General features: G+C 39.5%; 1 protein-coding gene across 2 annotated transcripts; it reads left to right on the top strand.

Moving 5' to 3' along the window:
• Window positions 1-1,205: 1,205 nt before the first annotated feature.
• On the top strand, window positions 1,206-6,320 carry cuedc2 (CUE domain containing 2). 2 transcript variants are annotated; one of them, XM_036547040.1, is made up of 9 exons: window positions 1,206-1,246; window positions 2,497-2,582; window positions 2,772-2,915; window positions 3,130-3,191; window positions 3,596-3,714; window positions 4,018-4,188; window positions 4,784-4,848; window positions 5,036-5,096; window positions 5,505-6,320. In XM_036547040.1, the coding sequence occupies exons 2-9, from the start codon at window positions 2,509-2,511 to the stop codon at window positions 5,649-5,651; spliced, it is 843 nt and encodes a 280-aa protein (XP_036402933.1). In that variant the 5' UTR covers window positions 1,206-1,246; window positions 2,497-2,508; the 3' UTR covers window positions 5,652-6,320. The 2 variants fall into 2 exon arrangements, with proteins under 2 accessions (XP_036402933.1, XP_036402932.1); XM_036547039.1 differs by lacking the exon at window positions 1,206-1,246 and adding an exon at window positions 1,924-2,351.
• The last annotated feature ends 12,278 nt before the right edge of the window (window positions 6,321-18,598 follow it).

Genomic DNA, 18,598 nt, shown 5'->3' with positions numbered 1-18,598 from the left:
TACTGTAAGGATGACTTTAGGTAGCAAAATGTAAAAAAAAAAAAAAAAAAAAAAGTTATTCACTTCCATATTTTTTGACAAAGCTACGGAGCCAATAGAGAGGGGCTAAAGAACCGCATGCGGCTCGGGAGCCGCGAGTTGCCGAACCCCGGTTTAGGGGGACAATCAATCTAATCAGTGTACTTTATCCATCATTTTAAGGTTGCTTTTTTGTTATTACATAACCGCCACTATTTCATTTTGAGAATACAAAAATAGAATATTATAAGCCAAATTTCAGCTGAGATATTGTCTACTTTTCACAAAGCAGTGCAGATTTCCTGTTGATCTCCTTTTGCTCATGGTGCAATCAGAATTCCACAGAATTGTGGATGCTCCACTCTCGTGTAAACAGGGGACATGCATTTTTCACCACCTGTTCAGCTACGTAGCGCTGCAGAAAGGGGGAGGGGGGGGGAGAGAAAACTAAATTCATGGATGTAAGATCTGAATCTTGGATATGTTTATTTGATAGTAATGCACATCTATCTTTTGATGAGGGCTGTTCGATATACGCACATATCATGTCGGTTGCTTATTTAAATCTAAAATTTAATCTGCTTTAATTACACACTTTGCCATATTGTATGACGTCATCCCCACCACCACCAAAATCATATTCTTAATGGAATGTAATATTCACCCAACAACAAAATGGGAGATGTTTCACGAGATTTTATAATAATAATATTGTTACATACACAACAGTAGCGCAAAACATTTTAGATAGTTACTTATACACTTTTTCAAGTATCTTCACGGAGATAAGCAAGAAAGACAGAAATGAAAGCCACGAAGCAAGCTAGAAAGACGTCTATTCTAGTACCGCCTATACGGTCTGATTAGAAGGCGCTCTGAAACATTTTCAATAATTTGCCGTTAGATGGCGACATCACCTCATACCGCTTAAACAGCATCGTATTTCACTACAGGTCGCAGAACGCCAGAAAACATTACGAAGAGTGGCTTTGAGGAATGACCACGACATCTGATCACTTCTCCTCCATAAACTCACATTCTTTACGTCGTAGTCGTCACATCAAATACGGAAGTGAACCGTGGTTAATAGTGGTTATGACGTACGCTTCTTAGTAAAATCTCAAGCACGGTCACCGGGAACATCTGTGTTAAAAAAAACATCTGTGTTTAGGGAAGTGATGTCATACGTTTTAAACCACGGTGACGGCGGTTTGCACTTAGCTAGCAAGTCAGTAACAAAGACAGCTTCTTTTTGCAATCGCATGTTTGTGGGTGAATAGCACATGGGTGTAGTTATTTCTTGTTAGTTTTTTTTGCTTCTTTAATTTCAACGCGTTTAGCCTGCGTGTGAACAACATATAAGGTAGTTTGTTAGCAGCAGCTAGATTAGCTAGTCAATCGGGTACACTTAAGTTTGCTATCCCTAGCTAACAATTTCATGTTTCGTGTTGTGGATACCCTAGCGTGTTGCAAACGAGGAGATGCTAACGTTAGCCAGATGTTTTCATTGCGAAAATAAACGGTGAAACTGTTGTGACAGTGGAAACTAGACTGGGTCGCTAGCTAACATAACATAGTTCGCTACAAATATTAGCAAGTTACCATATACTTGCTAAACAGCTTCATTAGTTGGTCGGTACCTAGGTAGGTTGCTACGTTGGAGCCACTGTGTGCGGGTACAAATTTATCTACAATTTAATTCGGCGATCAAGCCAACTAGCTATAGCTAGCTCCCTTCGTGCAAGAGGGGTATGCATGTGTAATGCTTGCTAGCGTGCTATTTTTGACGTTCAGCTTCCGTCGCTTTGTATCATCAGGAGGCAGTGTCTAATTTTAGCATTTGCTTTATTGTGGGGGTAAGCGGCTAGCAGCAAGCTAGTTATGTCACACTGGAGAAGTTAGCTAACGTTACCAAGTGGGGGAAGCAGATGATGGATGTCTTGTGAACAATAGTTTTTCGCTTTTGTGAACTTCTCTGTTCATCATTGCTGTCGTTAGCCAGCTGTTGTTAACTATCTATTTTAGCAACGTCCCATATTCAGTCGAAAAGGGATGCTGATTCGAGATACCACTTAGCACGTTGACGTTAAATATTCAGTCTAGGCTAGACAAGATTAGTTCAGATTTATCTTTTGGTAGTTTATCGTATACCTAAAGAAGAAAATATATGCACGCCTGATCTGCTAACCAAGAAATAAAAATGTGGTTTTACCATGCAAACCATTGTCTCGGGCGCAGTGGAAACGAGCCAGCTAGCTTTCTAGTACCCCGTTTTACGAATAACATTAACGTTTCAGCCAGCTACTAGCATCGACCAGGTTTTATCCAAAATTGTAAGTTTTTCATTATTATATTTTTTTTACTGGCTATGGGTCCCATTTGCTAGCCAATGAATTTGGCGTGCTATTCTGGGTAATGCACATGACAACCAATGTAAAGCGCTCTGTCCTCTAATCGTATGTATTTTTGTCTCTTCAGCTGTTGGTCGCCATGGACCTCCGTACGATTATCCAGGATACGCTTTGTGAGTTCATCCAGTCGTACATTCCCAATGCAGACCTGAGGTAAGATTCTGCTCAGATCTGTCGTTTCCCCCCACGTACTGTAGCAGCTGTCACTAGAAGTGTCACTGTAAACGTGTTGGCTAAATCTTTGAAAACACAATGAACAAGTTAGTTATAACCTGATTCCAGCTGGGTTTTCCTAAGTTTTTGGCGTAAGAGGTGTTTGATGTTTTGTCTCCTTGTGAGTAGCACGCTGGACGAGGTGATCCTGTCTTACATCACTGGCGTGCTGGAGGACCTGGGATCTCAGGACAGCGTGGAGGAGAACTTCGACGTGGAGGTGTTTGTGGAAATGCTGGAAGCCCACATCCCCGGGTTTGCTGAAATTGACAGGTATGATGACCACGATTTTGGTGTGTATATTCATATTTGAATGTTTTCACAAGCGTTTAAAACGAGCTATGTCATGCATGAGCCTTTGCCAGAGGAAATAGCAGTTAGACTGACTGCCCTGAACATTTTTTTCTCATGATCTGAGATGATGAAAAGGTGGAGACACTTGCAATTCCCAAAGCCTCAGAGTTGACTTTTTTTTTTTTTTTTGCAGTGTCAAAGTATGTGAGATGATGTTTAGTCTGGCCTCAAAGCTAGCCATTGCCCGAAACACAGGTAATAAGCAGTTTTCTTCCACGAACATATGTAAATTGTTTAAATTAAAACAATTCAAAGAACAGCAAATGTAGCATTTTTTTTATTATTTTTTATTATTTTGTAATATGTGTTTAAAATGTGTCATAGCTGCAGTACCATAACCATTAAATTAATGTCCATCATATACCAGGAAGACATGCACATTACAGTTTTACTGACCACAGTCATCACCACTGCATCTCTACTCTTCTGCACTGTTGTTGTGTGCTGTAGTGGCCATATGAGCAGCAGTGTGTGTTTCAAGGTTGAAAACATGGCCTCACTGATGATTGCAAGTAGAATTAGGTGGATTAATATTAGTCTTTCAGGAGGCTAGTTTGGTTTTAAATATCTAACCTCATGATTGTGTATGTGGGTTAAAGAAAAAAGTCAGCCAAAGACTGCAACAGAGTCATTACTGAAGCATGGCGCTACCTCAGGCAGCGGGGCTGCTACGTGGGACCAAAATCCTTCCACGCAGCTGCGGGGTGCCACAGCAAAGGTAACGTCACCAGTGAAGGTGTTAATGCTGACATTAAGTGGAATGATATTGCTTTACAGGCTGAGTAGAGATTGAGAGCAGTTAATATCATTACAGAAACACAGACGTGAGCATTTAGCTGCATAATGCTTGTAGTTGTACAGTATATGTGTTCAAAAGCAAACACACAAAGATAGCCAATATGGTCGATGTGAAATGATGTGAGGACTTCAGCATTGTGGAAAATGGCCTTGAATCTTTCTTGTGATGGCTGTGTTACAGGCAGTGATGGGTTGTGTTGACTGTGCTGGCTTTTGTTCAAAGGAGGGTGTTAGTGAGGGGGAGGGCCAGGTGCAGCACCTCCTGGAGATGTTCCCAAAGTGCAGCATGACAGAAGCACAGAGCGCCCTGTCCATCGCCAAGGGCGATATGGAAGAGGCCGTCCGGCTTATCATTGAGGGAGACGTGCAGCTCAGCCACATCCCGCCCCTCAAAGTGAGTAACCTCACAGCTAGGCCCCATCTGACTGGCTGCAGCATTTACATTATAAATACAGTTCTCAAGCCAAGGACAGTGTGTGCACATAGGAAAGACAGCTTTAAATCGTAGCCATAAGTATGAAAGAGCCAATAAGGTTTGTGGCAGCTACAAATGTTGCACACTCTGTTTTACATTGCCAAATTCAGAAGTTGAAAAATGGCTTTTAGTATTTAAAATAAAACATTCTTACACTTTAACATTTATTTTGCATAAAAGGACAATCATAGTTTTGCAAGTGCCGCTTTCACATGAGGCAACAGACTCCGCCTCCATGTAAAGGACTGAGAGAGATAATCCAGTCGGGGGAGGTCAAGCTCTGACTCTCAGACTCACTAATAACAGAGAGATAAATCATTTGCTTGTAATGCACTGTCAATCTGTGTGGTCCATCCACTGAAAATCTAAAAGAGGATTCCACCTGTAATGGTTAAACCCTACTCCATATTATAATGCTACCTGCTTAAACCCTGTCATGTTGTAATGCTACCTGTAATGTTTAACTTCTCTCATGTGCTGCAATGCTAACACAGCTTGTTTTTGGTGTTCGCAGGTCAACCATGGAAAGGCCGTGTCTACACAAGCAGACGAGAAGTTGAAGGCGAGCATTCTGGAGAAGTGAGTCAGAATTTCATTTTTTCACTGAGACAGGCCAGTTCTCCAGGCTGTGCAAAGTTCCCATAGACCTTTGTGATGAAGCTGCTGCTTACAAGCACAACGTAAAGAAAATGTCACTCAATGCAAAACCTAATTTGATAGTCAAATTTACAATAAATGTGTGATCTTACATAATTGTTTCTTTCAGATACATGTTAGTGGACAATGAGGAAGACAAGAAAATTCACAGGCCTGTGACACCAAAAGAGGTAAGCTGCATTGCCAGGGGACATATTCCATCTGTTCCTCTAGGAATGTTCATGCACCAACTTTTTTCCAGAAATTGAACGGCATTATTTTATCTCCGAATGAAAGATAGAATGAGAATGTGCCCAGCGTTTTTTATGTATATGTGTATGTAACGCTGTGGCAAGCATGCTTGACTTGCGGCACATAGTGACGCTGCCTGTGAGCTATATTATCTTAGTGGTGATGTATGTGATGTTACATCACTCTATGAAAAACACAGTGGTAATGAGTAGTAATGAGACTGAAGCTGCGGTGTCTCTCCTGTTTGCATTAGGCAGTCTGTTCTCTCTCCTGTGTGCACTGGACAGTCTGTCCACTCTACTTCTCCTGTTGGGCAGTTTGTCTACTCTCCTGCTTATATTGGGCAGGCCCCCAAGAAGCTGGTGCGCTACCATGGCAGCCAGGTGGTGACGACCAAAGGAGAACGATACCACCAAGTCAAGAAGGAGGAGACAGAGGACATGAAGAAGACCTACATCAGCTTGAAGCCTGCCCGCAAGTACCGCTTCCATTGACAGTGAGGTTCACAGCTGCTGTGGCCGTGGAAACATTTTGTTTTGTCTTAAGGTTTTATACATTTTTTTTCCTAGCACAGGGATATAGAATGGTGTCGGTTGATTTTGCTTGTTTTTTGTTTGTTTGGCAAGATTTTCAGTAATGTGCCATGGTTTTCAGTGGATACGTTTGATGCCATTACTTCCATCTCACATCTCCACATTAACTTCCACATTAACTTCCATCTCAACGTCCACTTAAATATTGCTAAACTATGTGAATTAGCTACGGTTGCAGGTACCATCAGATGGCAGGTAGCAATCACACCTTATTGTAGCATCACACTAATAATTGCACCAACTAGCATTATCTAAGAAACCCAGTTTTGATGTAGTTCAGTCAGAATTGATATTAATGGGGTGACAAAGGGAAATAACTTAACACAAGGGAAATGCTGGCAGTACTGTAAGAGGCACTAACATCTGAAATATCCACTAAAGGTCTTTCATTAGAAGCATGTGACAGCTGCATTCAAGCTCAGAAAGTCCAAAACATATGGAAAGCATTGGAACTGCTGTGATGTCTGTTAAACCTACTGATCAAGTAAAAATGTCCAGACTTTTTAAAAGGATTATTACGTGCTTCTGTATTACTCTGTCTCCCTGTATATTGAAACTTTTTCTCTCATTCATTGCCTCCTCTGTCTTTTTACTAAGTAGCAGAATTGAAATACATGTTCCCTTTTTACCAGTAAAGTTGTTTTTTTTTTTGTTTTTTCAGTGCTGAAGTATAGATTTGTAGGTAATGCATAGCTAAGTTACACATTAGATTACATTGAGCCTGGAGCGTCAGTGAGATGATGAGGACAATCTAGGAGGTGTTGTATTTTTGGTGGTATGTAAGACTAAGGTTGTGACAGGTCCAGATTCAGGTTCACAAGGCCCTTTGAGCTACAAATAAAAGTGATTTTTCCCCGACCCAACTGAAACAGTAACTCAGTGGCAGTTAGGGGCAGGCGATATATCGAATATACTCAATGTATCGCGGCTTGTTCTATGTGGAATGTAGTAAATGACTATATCGCGAACATCGAGTACAAATTGTCACGTAATGTTTTTGTACTCGATGTTCGCGATATAGTTAAAGCGAAGTTTGTACGTGTTGAGTTCGGAAACGGTAGCCTAATAGAAGATGGAGGCAGACAAATTGGTTCCGAAAAGAAACAGCACTGGATCCATCGTCTGGCAGTGGCTTGGGTCAGTGTTTCCGCTAGGATTTTTTCTTGCCGGTCCAGTGTCCAGAAAGAATTTATTTTACCGGACAAATCTGAAACTTACCGGTCACGTTTCAATAACAGTCTATGTTACAAACGTAAATATAATGTACACCTAGGTTGACGAAAGAATGACAACAACCTCAAATCATTTGACTATATAATGAACAGTAACGATTGAGCAAAACGAACAGTAACGATATTAGGCAAAACCTCAACATTAGCTGCTAAAATGTAGACTATTACGAAACATCTGTAACCTGTAACATCTGTAGCCTGTTTTAAAAAAAGGCTAGACCTACATGGCATCAAATGTAGCCTATAGGCTACCAGGTATTTCTCCTTTTTTTCCATTGCGGCAAAGTCCTCTGCTGCCGACTTGAAATCAAACGTGTCCAATGTGTCTTTGCTGTTTGTAGCTTGCAATGCGCATAAGTCGCGTCTCTCTCCTCCTCCAGACGACTTTGCAGTGCCATCTTAATTCAATTCTGCAGAGATAAGCCCGTCTCTGCTGGCACGCTTGACATGGGTAGAACACAGGCAATTTTAACCAGCGTAGCCCAGTTGGGTTACAGCTCGCTGAACTCATAAATAAGCATGCTTCGCTGTCAAAGCACAAATGTTCTGTTTAGGGATAGCCTTTGTCATAGCTACGTTTTGTATGAGCATTATTACCTGACATTTTGACCGGCAAGTTTTTAATTTACTGGTTTTTTATAAATTTTACCAGACAAAAACCGGTAATTACTGGATAACAGAAACCTTGGTTTTTGTATCGCAAGGAAGATGTTGAACAAACAACGGTTATCTGCAAAATATGCAGCAAAAACATTGCCTGGTTTGAATAAATACTGTTTTGTTAAATTTAACTTGGTTGTGATTTCCACCTTTTTGCATGCAAGTTTAAAATTATTCCAATAGAAACCACTAATGAATATAAACAAGAATGTTTTAATGCAGACATATGTTGCAGGAACTACTAGAATCATCTTACTGATGTGATTGTATGCATCAAAGGGTTAAATCGAGCATTTATGCATATCGCGTTATAGCCCATATCACCCAACCCTAGTGGCAATGTTGAAATTTTTGTTAATCTGAAGATGGCAAAATGCCTTGTCTCATCTTCATTTAAAACCATCTTAATAAAGCTTTTACCTTTCTTACACAACACTGTTAATTCTGTGGCTATTGGTATTAAAATGTTTTGTAAAGAAGCATCACTTAAGGATTGTGGTTAGACAGAGTTTGGGTCTTAGCATAGTCATTAAAATGTCCCTTCCCACAAGAGCAGGGAGGGTTAGAGTCCCGCTAAATTCCTAATCGGACCCACGAAGTGTGACCATCTAATTGTGCCCAAAACTTTGAGAGTTTATTCACATCCCCGAAAGTGGATCAGGCGACCATAAATGACTTGAGAACATTGGTCGATGGCCGTTTACTATGTGTGCAAGTCATTATTCCCACTATCCTCATCTCTGTGGATGATTCTTTATCGTCCAGTTGCTCACTTACTTGGCAATCCCCCCTATGGATTAATGTCAAATTGCACATGGTATCTTGCTGAATTGGCTCTTTATTTTAATAAACAGAATTGGGTATACTCAAGATTGCACTACATTAGAGAACATGTTCATATACAAAACCATTTCCATCATTGTTGTGATATGGGCATGTCTCAGTTATATTCATTTGACTCATGCCACTAACGAAATTAGATTTTTTTTTTTTCCTGGTTTGAGTATTGGTATTTTATAGATAATTAAAACACTTTTCAGAGTCTTAAGTACAGTTTGTGGGTTAGAGATTAATTAACTAATAACTAATTCATATATATATATATATATATATATATATATATATATATATATATATATATATATATATATACTAAAATGCATGTCTATTTTTGTATACAGAGATTTGAAAGGGTTTTGCTATAGCGTTATCAGTGACATTCATCAAAAAGCAAGGGACACAGATCTTTACATGTGCCAAAAAGCATATATCAGTTTTCTTATGTGTTTGTTATGCATTCTCTATCTCATTAATATACTTTTTACATTTTCTTTGTATACACAGAACAGCCTTGTATGAAAACATCTGCCCATGGTTAAAATGTACTGGATATGTGTGTGTATTTCATAATTTGTAATTTATTGCTTGTTGATTACATTTGGTTGTGTTCATCATTATCGTTTCACAAAGTGTCATCAGGTAGATTAGAATATTTGGAGACTGATCTAGATTTTAAAGTATGTCTTGATGTATTTGGATAAAAGGCTGTGTAGTTTTCTGAGTCAGATTATAGATTAATTTATATAAATTATAGTTTAGCGCTGCATGCATCAGCTTCATACAGATTTTATTCTCTAAGTGTACCTTATGTTCATGACAAAACTTGCTGAAATACCAGGTATACTCTAGGTCTATTCTAAGTGACTGCTTGTGCAAAGAAACCATAAAAATCCTAGCTGTAAAATCAGCTACTGGTCTTACTTTAACTGATTAACAGTCAGGCTTGTATGTGTAACAATATATATGCATGGAGTTTGCTTTTGAAGCTTGCTGTATTTCTTCAGTATGTGAAGATGTGTGTATGTGTATCACATTCCTGGGTATTGCTACTGGAAATTTTGTTAGCGTTTATCAGATGTACTGTAGAGTCTGCTGTTGTGCACATACGTTTTGTTTCCCCTCAAGCAATAGAACTGTTGCAGCATTGCTATAGTAAAGAATTATGAATTTTCCCTCATTTGTTGGTTTTGCTTCTCTTACTCTCTCTCTAGTGTTGCATCTCTGATTCTCTTATTTGTATGTATCTCCCCCACAGTGTAAATGAACTGATCCAAAATAGTATATATGTGTAAAACAAAACGTTAGGTTTTGTTTTTGTTTGAATTTGTTGCCACTGCACCGCATGCTCACTGTTTTAAGTGTTATGTATGCAGTTTGGCCTTCAAAGCAATCATTTTAGAGCATTTAAAATTATTTAAAATTTTATTTTAAATCATTTTAAAATTGAATTAAAATTCTGAGGCAGTGTCACTTCCCTTTCTTAAATGAAAGTAAAAGTCCCAGTGTTAAGACTCTAGATAAGTTAAGGGGGATGGAAAGTTCACTGTTGGCTCCCACGCATTAGTACCAGCCTGACTAGAGACGCTTATGAGTCACACGGTAGGCCACATCACTGTAAAAGGGGTACTGCAGCCACTGTTAGCAAACTTGTGTGTACTGTTCGCAAGCTCAGTGTTTTCCAGCACCCACAAGTGTATGTTTGCACCACTAGTAATGCAATGAAACTGTGAGTGCTGGTGAAGCATCACAACTAAAACAGGGGGGCTAGAGAGCTAGCTTTAGGTGTTTTACTGTGGCATGTTTCATAACTTACTCCTGTCTTGTCTAAGGTTCAATTCCCTCTGACCCAATTGGCTACGCCCCTATGCCACAGCAAGGAAAACTTTCGACAATGCAGCTATCCACATTACACAGTAATGTAGTTGCACGCAGCAAATGTTAACCACCTCAGATGCTGATCTCAGATGCAATCTCAGTAACAGTAGCACAGTAACCATAGCAACAAAACTCAGGGTTATTAATAGCAATAGTTTAATCCAATTGCAAAATAATGCATCCAAGTACATGTAATTAATACATGATAATAAAGCAGTAAATGTGGGTGTATATATATATATATATATATATATATATATATTTATATATATGTGTGTATATATATATATATATATTTTTTTTTTTTTTTTTCTGAAAACCCACTATTTTTGCTGCATATTCCATCAGACATTGGGAAAGTCATGTTTATGTCAATGTCAATTTCAGCTTCATCTTCTGTGACCATGTTCCAACCTTGTTAGGGTTATATAGGCTTCAGTATGAGTGTTCAATTAGGGGGCAGGGCAACGTTCAATCAGGCCTAATTGAAGTGATGGTCATTTTTGTTCACTTGTCTGCACTCAATAAGTATGTAGGTACCTTTTAAAATTAAGTTAATGTCATGGAATTGTCAGTTTGTTTGGCAAAATTAATGTCATACATATTATTAAAATGGTGCAAATAAGGGTAGTCATCAGGCAATCGTGTGCCAACCACATAAAGAGATGTTTTGAAAATGTTAATAGTTGCCAAAACATGTAACTGTTTTCGCCACACCATAAATTAGGTTTGAGTGATAAAACTAATAGCTACATGGACACATCCACACAAAATGCCCAGGTCACACACACATGTATGTATATATCACCTATATATATATTATACCCCTTTGGTCGTGCATCGCCCGACCGCCCTAAGGAACAAACCGCCCCTGGTGCAAGTGCAAAACAAAAACAATACAAATGTCGACAAGCAGAGAACAGAGCAGAGTAGAACGCAGCTATACTGCCGAAATAACCGTGTGATATCCTGGTAGATTTCGTCACAGTCCCACGACGGTATCGAGACATTTTTTATCGCGAAATTCGATATATCATTACATCCCTACTGGCTAAACATCTAGAGGCAGGTGCCATATTATTTCATTATTTGTACTTTCCAGCATGACAGTGCTTTTGTACATGTTACCTTTTGTAAAAAGAGAAAGCCTTGTTCCTAAAAAAATGAGAAGAAATTGCGTCTTTGATTATGGTACAGAACTCATCAATCAATGAGGAAGCAGTAGTTCAGCAGGCAAAATCACTTTTTACAGAATGTCACTTCATATTATGAACCAAATTCTTTATTGTATTCAAAGCCTGACCAGACTGCTGCAGCTACAATATTAATATTAAAACTTCACAGGGCCTTGTACACTGTCTGAAGTGCTAAACTGTTGAACTGCTGCTTCAGTAGTGCTTCCCACTCCCGGCTTAACATAAAGTGATGATAACTGGCTCTACAGGGAAATTAGTTCCTGAACTCAGGGCCGGCCCGCGGCATAGGCAGTATAGGCAAATGCTAAGGGCGCCGACCATCCAGGGGGCGCCAAAAACGGGGGAGAAAAAAAAAAAATTACTCTTCTTAAAACTAGTTGGTATTATATATCTTAATAGGAAGATAATGAGCCAAAAATATCTAACTGCATAGCAAACCCTATTAAATATGAATAAAAATAATAATAAAAATGATGATCACGCTTTACTTTCCTGAGATGCTCCCCCTTCCCCCCGGACTAATTAGACTCTACCTGCTGGCGGAGGGGGGAGGGGGGAGGGGGGCACGCATTGACGTGACCCCAAAAGCAAGCTCGACAACAAGACAACGACGACAGGACAACAACAACATGTCAAAACGTCCCAAACTGTCTGGTGCCCAGGGGAGGAAAAAAAGAAAAGAAGAGGAGGAAAAAAGAGAGAAAGACAGAGGTAATGTTACAATAAAGGTGATGTCATGACATTATTTGTACGTAGGAGAACAACGACACGTTGTTAACCAAACATGGTTTGCTAATCAATAAATAGCTAGCGTGAACTGTTTTAACTTCAGTTAGGCTAATGGCATGTTACGAAGGACCAAAGCTGTTATGAAAAATGGCACTCCCACCCAGGTTCCAAATATGTAAATATTATAGGGTCAGCAAGAGTTAAAATTAAAATAAAACTTGTTTACATTTTTATTGAAAACTGGTTAGCTCACGTTTTCTTAGCTTGCAATATTAGCCTTAATCAAAAAGCTAACGTGTTATTCCTTTTCCTGTAGTTTTAAGCCTGCACAGTGCACATCATTCCTGTTATAGCATACCTTAGCATTCCTACATTCTATATTATAGTGCAGTTTACTACTTCTTTGCATTCTGCTAATCAGCATTTCCTTGTAATGACAAAAATTGAATCTTATATCATTTGCATATCAGAAAAGTATTAAACATGTACAGCGTAGTCATCATGCACATATCCCTTAGATTTTTAATTTGTCATATTTCAGTTTATTCTTAAAATCATATTATGTATCATATCATATTTATTATTAGATTGGTGTAATATATTCCTCTTCTCTCTTCAGATGCGCTGTTGAGGTTTCTCAGTCCCACCCCTGCAAATCTTGGGTCATCTACAGCATCAAGCGCTCCTCCTGTTGCTTCCACCTCCACAGCAACACCCAGCAGTGATGCAGCACCATCAAGCGCTTTTTTAATATCTTATTGTGTGCAGTGCCTTATTTATATTGTATTTATAATTTATTTTATGCCACTGGTTTACACTTTTTTATTTTGTGGCTATTTAAATCTTATACTTTATTTAAGCTATTCATATTGTATTTCAAAAATTCATTTCATATTTTTATTGTATTTCTTTCTAATTTGTTCCAAGTGTTTTGATTTTGCAATCGCAAATAAAAGAATGCCAAAGACAAAGCTATTCAGTTTCTTGTGAGTATGTACACCAGCAGTCGAATTTACTCCGATGCAAGGGGGGCGCCACCTAAATTTTCGCCTAGGGCGCCAAATTGGTTTGGGCCGGGTCTGCCTGAACTAACTCAGTGATAGTGTGACTATAAGAAAAACTAACCCAAAACTGGCACGAAGTAGACCTCCTATTCCAAGATAGCAAAGCTAAACTCACCGGCTTTAGTGCTCTCCTCTCAGCTAACACCGTAAAATGCAGGGCTATGAGTCCCAGTGAAAACAAACAGCATACACAAAACCAACTAGCGCTTAAGATCCCTGAGTACCAAACAAACACTGCCAATCAGAATCCCAGCAAAAACAAAACACATAAACAAAATGACCTAACCCTTAAGATCACAAACCCTCTCTACTGGTCTAACACAAAAAGAACAGTTTTCCCCACTCAAAACCAAACAGCACCAGTATACTAGTCACTGACTGTGCTACAGTGGTGTGAAAAAGTATTTGCCCCCTTCTTGATATTCTCTATTATTTCCTATTTGGAGCACTGAATGGTTTCAGATTGTCAAACAAATGTAATATTGCACAAAGGGAACCTTAGTAAACACAAAATGCAGTATTTTAATGTTTATTTTCTTTCTTCAGTGAAAATAGTAAACATACACCCATGTCAAAGTAAATAAAAAAGTAAATGCCCCCTTAAACCTAATATCTGGTTGGACCACCTTTAGTGGCAATAACTGCAATTAAATGCTTCCCATAATTTGACATGAGCCTTGCACATCTGTGTGGAGAAATTTTTAACAGATTGGGAGGTCTTCGAGCATGAACTGCTCTTTTCAGGTCCTGCCACATCATCTCTATTGGATTCAAGTCAGGACTTTGACTAGGCTACTCCAAAACTTTTTGCTTCTAATTTTGCTTATTTTTATCCATTCAGATGTGGACTTGCTTCTGTGTTTTGGATCATTGTCCTGCTGCATCACCCAATTACACTTTAGCTTCAGCTCAAGCACAGATGATCAGACATTGTCTGGTTTCACTGTCGGCATGACGTTCTTACAGTGGAATGCTGTATTCACTTTACGTCAAACATAGGAAGACTTACACCCTCCAGAAAGTTCCACATTTGACTCATCTGTCCATAGATTCTTATCCCAAAATTCTTGGGGATCATCCAGGTGCTTTTTTGCAAATATGAGATGAGCTTCAAAGTTTTTCTTGGCGAGCAGTGGTTTCCGCCTTCCTACTATTCCATGAAGCCCATTCTTGCACGGTCTCTTTCTGATTGTCAAGTCATGAATACTGACCGTAGCTGATGCTAGAGAGGCCTGCAGTTATTTGGACATTTTTCTGGCACTCAGCCACTCTTGGGAATATTCACTACTCCAAGTCTTATCCATTTGGAGATAATGGCTTGCACTAGGGTTTCGGCAGACTCCAAGAAGCTTAGAAATGGCTTTGTATGCATTCTAATGTGACCCTTTCCAGACTGATATACCTCACCAACCTTTTTTTTCTCAGCTGTTCTGGAATTTCCTTTAAATGTGCCTGTGAAAACTTTGTGGCAACTACTTCTCTCTGGTGTTAAGTTCAATATATATGCCAATTAAAATTTTATTGATTTCTTTGTTTCAAATTTAAGGGGAAAATTACTTTTTCACATGGGAAATATGGGTAATTGGTGTTTTTTTTCTATTAAATGAATGAAATAATTATTTGAATAATTGAATTTTATTTGATGACAGAAACTATTCAGTGAGAGAAACATGCTGTAGGAAGAGGAAATGAGGAAGGGAGCAAATACTTTTTCCATGGCCATGACATGGTTTTTCTCCCATTTGTGTCAGTTTTATGTGTACCTGAATGGGAGGCTGCTCCTAGCTGGGTGATGTCAGCAGCATGTGCCAAACCAAAGAAACCACAGAGAAAAGTGTGTGTGCATGTGTGTGCGCATCTGCGTTCCAATCCTAACACCTTTCTTTGCTGTCCCTTTAAACGTAATGCTATGTCTGTCCTCAAAACCTGCCTTGGTGATTCTGCCCAGGCCAAGTTATTTCAGTAATTACAGACATGACAAGGACATAGAGTTTCTCACAAAATTTTTTTGTCATTCTAAGGCTTTTATTTGAGGTCTATTTGGCTGAACACTTTGCAGAAGCCACACAAGAAGTTCACAATCAATGCACATCACAGCAGGGTAATTCTTGCCAAGTTGATTTTCAAAGGTATTTCCTCATACATGTGATGGCTGATGTAGTAATACAGGCAGATTTTGTCTCAATATTTTTGCAGATTGTCACGGCAGTTAATATTGATGCAAGAGTATGAAAAGATGAAAAACCGTGCACCTTGACAGGACTCAGTTCTGTTATAACTAACTAACTGGGCAGTTAGTATTTAAGAAATAAATGATGAATATAGTGGATGTCAGCTTTACCTCTTTACCTTACATATATCATAGACCACCATGGAGTGTCAACGTGATTTTTTCTTTCTGTAAATGTCAACAAGCAGTGCTCAAGTGCTCCATCTTCAGTCATTACCATCATTAATGAGCTGGTAGCATTGCTGAGGAGAAAGCAAAAAGGGCAGGATAAACAAGCTCCTATATTTATTTCAGTAAACTCAGTTGTAGTTTCACATGCAACAATTTACATTTGTTCATGCTGTCTCCGGAAAAAACATTACACTGCCACTGTCATGGCAACAACACCAGTTCCATGGTGACACATATCCACATATCTGTTTTTCTACCAATAGCCACAGTGTTTTCCATACAAATGCCTTAAGTCCTCGCTTCCCAAGTTAGAATCAGTCCGAATACTCGGCACAGTAACAGACCCTCTCACACTAAGGCCTGCATCCTCTGACAGAGGAGGGGCTTCCACTGTTGCCATGGATCCATGTTTTAGGGTCCGTTCCATGGCCTTCACCACACTGAAACAGGAGTCCTCCTCGTTCTATGATCAGTAGTGTTTTGAAAACAACGGGCAGGCCTTGTGGATCACGGGTCTCCTGGTTCAGGATTGGCTACATCCGGAGTAGTCAAAGGGGTTTATAAGACATGCATTTGCTCAGAGGAGAATGATTACTTAACCACAGAGATGAGCTGGGCAATGTTTGATTTTCTGGTACTGTTACTACAGTGGTATGCAGAATGTTACAGTTCTACACAAAGCCACCCTCGTGCTTGTCTGTTGGTCACTTTATGAAGCTTGAACTTGGTAAAGGTCATGGGCATCTCTCCCATAAATTTCACGGAGTGAACACATGCAATCAATGGCCAAACTGAGCTATAATCAGGCAAAGGACCGCATGACTAGCCCTTCCCACTGGCTCCTCCTGTCAAGCATCCTCCATTGTATCTACAGGTGCCAACAGCTGCTGATGTACATGAGGACACTGGTGTACATTGCAATCTAGCACTCTTCCTATCACAGCCAATAGCACATGGTGCACAAAGCTGTAGTCACAAAGGAAGGCTAGTACGACCAGCCTGGCTCATCCACCTAGTGCAGGGGTGGCCAACCCTCTCCTGAAGGGCCACTTGTCCTGCATGTTTTAGATCTCTCCCTGCTCCAACACAGCTGATTCAAATGATCAACTCGTTATGAACTCCTGAAGTTGCTGAATAACAAACTGATCATTTGAATCAGCTGTGTTGGAGCAGGGAGAGATCTAAAACATGCAGGACAAGTGGCTCTCCAGGAGAGGGTTGGCCACCCCTGACCTAGTGTCATCAGTCTCACCTATGTTCTCAACAGCAACAGCACTCAAGTATGCTGTCACTGCAATGCATGCATCACTTTTTCACCAAAACCTGTTCATTTTTAGCATTACAGGAACAGAAGTGGAAAAAAGTAATGATTACATATCACATGCATTTACATCATAGCTGCTAATTGTTAAAAGATCATTATTTTAAAGATCATTTACTGCATTAATAAAAAAGGCTGAATTATTCTGAATAGTAAGCAAACAGGAAAGAGGCAATCAATTTACAGCCTTCCAGGGATTGAGTTTTAGCTTTTGGGCTTGAAATGTCAACTAGAACCAGGTCAAGTCAGGTGATCTCTTGCTGAATATTTTAATTGTACAGAGAAACATTAAATATGCATTGATTGTACACACCAATAGAAAGGCAATGGAATATCTAACCAAAATAATTACTCTATACAGTCTTCATTCTATCGGTTTTCATTTATATTAGAACTGAACACCAAACACTGAAAAATGGAGTCTTATGTAGCTCATCTTTTTTCAGTTCAGACTACTCTGTACCATGATAATTACATTTCAATTAAAAAAAAGAGCCACACCACATAGTGATATAGGTAAGCCTTGTTAATGAATATAAAAATTTAAAAAATTCCAATAAACATATAGAACTTTACATATATAATCTACGAAATGTTCAGCAATCACTTAAGTTGAATCTATGAACTGCAGGCATTTACAACACACATTCCTTCAGTGTTTGTAAAACAGACAGTATTTTTTGCAGATAGGTCCTACAAACCATGTCATAAAACATCAAATTATTATTATCAAACTTTTTTCTGCCATCGTAACACCTGATTCTCGTCATGTACTTATCACAACAAAATGGAAAAGGTATTCTTATCTCATCACGTTTTTAGCTAATGGGAAAAATATTTCTGGGCTGTTCTGACACAGAGGCTGCAGATGCACTTTAGACAGCTTAGTGGTTACTCCATGCGATGTTGTACCGTGCACTGTTGCTACATGTGTGGGAATGCGTGTTGATAGAAATACCGATCCACAGAATCCAACAGACATCCAGAGACATTTCTCCTGAGGCCACCTTCATGATCCCAGGTACCTCAGCCGTCTTCTCTGCCTTCAGTTCTGTTGTAAAATGTTCCCGAGAAATGAAATGACTGATTTCCAAGGAAACAGAGTTTGCAGTTTCCTGTCCTGCACATAGTGTGGTGACTGCGTGGAAGTGGCTCACATCACTTCCTGTCTAGCTCCTTGTGCATGCGATTTGTTGTGTTGTTCTCCACCTCCTGCCTGACTGCCGCATTCCTGGCATGCATGGCCATTTCATTCTCAACTTCCTGGGCCATTCCCCAAAACACCATCCACTAGGTTTAGCCCCTTGTTTAAAAAAAAAGCATCTCTTCAAGATCAGATCAATTTGACAGCTCCAGTGAATTTCACAGGAAAAGTCGACGATGACAATGGCTTGTGGATGATTGCAGCAGACTGGAAAACAGGCAATGGTTGCTGAGATGTCAAAGTGCTGCCACATGATAGTCACTCCACGGTCTGTCTGTGCACACACGCGCACACACACACACGCACACATGCACGCATGCACACAG

This window comes from Megalops cyprinoides, chromosome 15 (assembly GCF_013368585.1).
Source record: "Megalops cyprinoides isolate fMegCyp1 chromosome 15, fMegCyp1.pri, whole genome shotgun sequence".
NCBI lineage: Eukaryota > Metazoa > Chordata > Actinopteri > Elopiformes > Megalopidae > Megalops > Megalops cyprinoides.
This window is presented reverse-complemented; position numbering and strand designations above follow the sequence as displayed.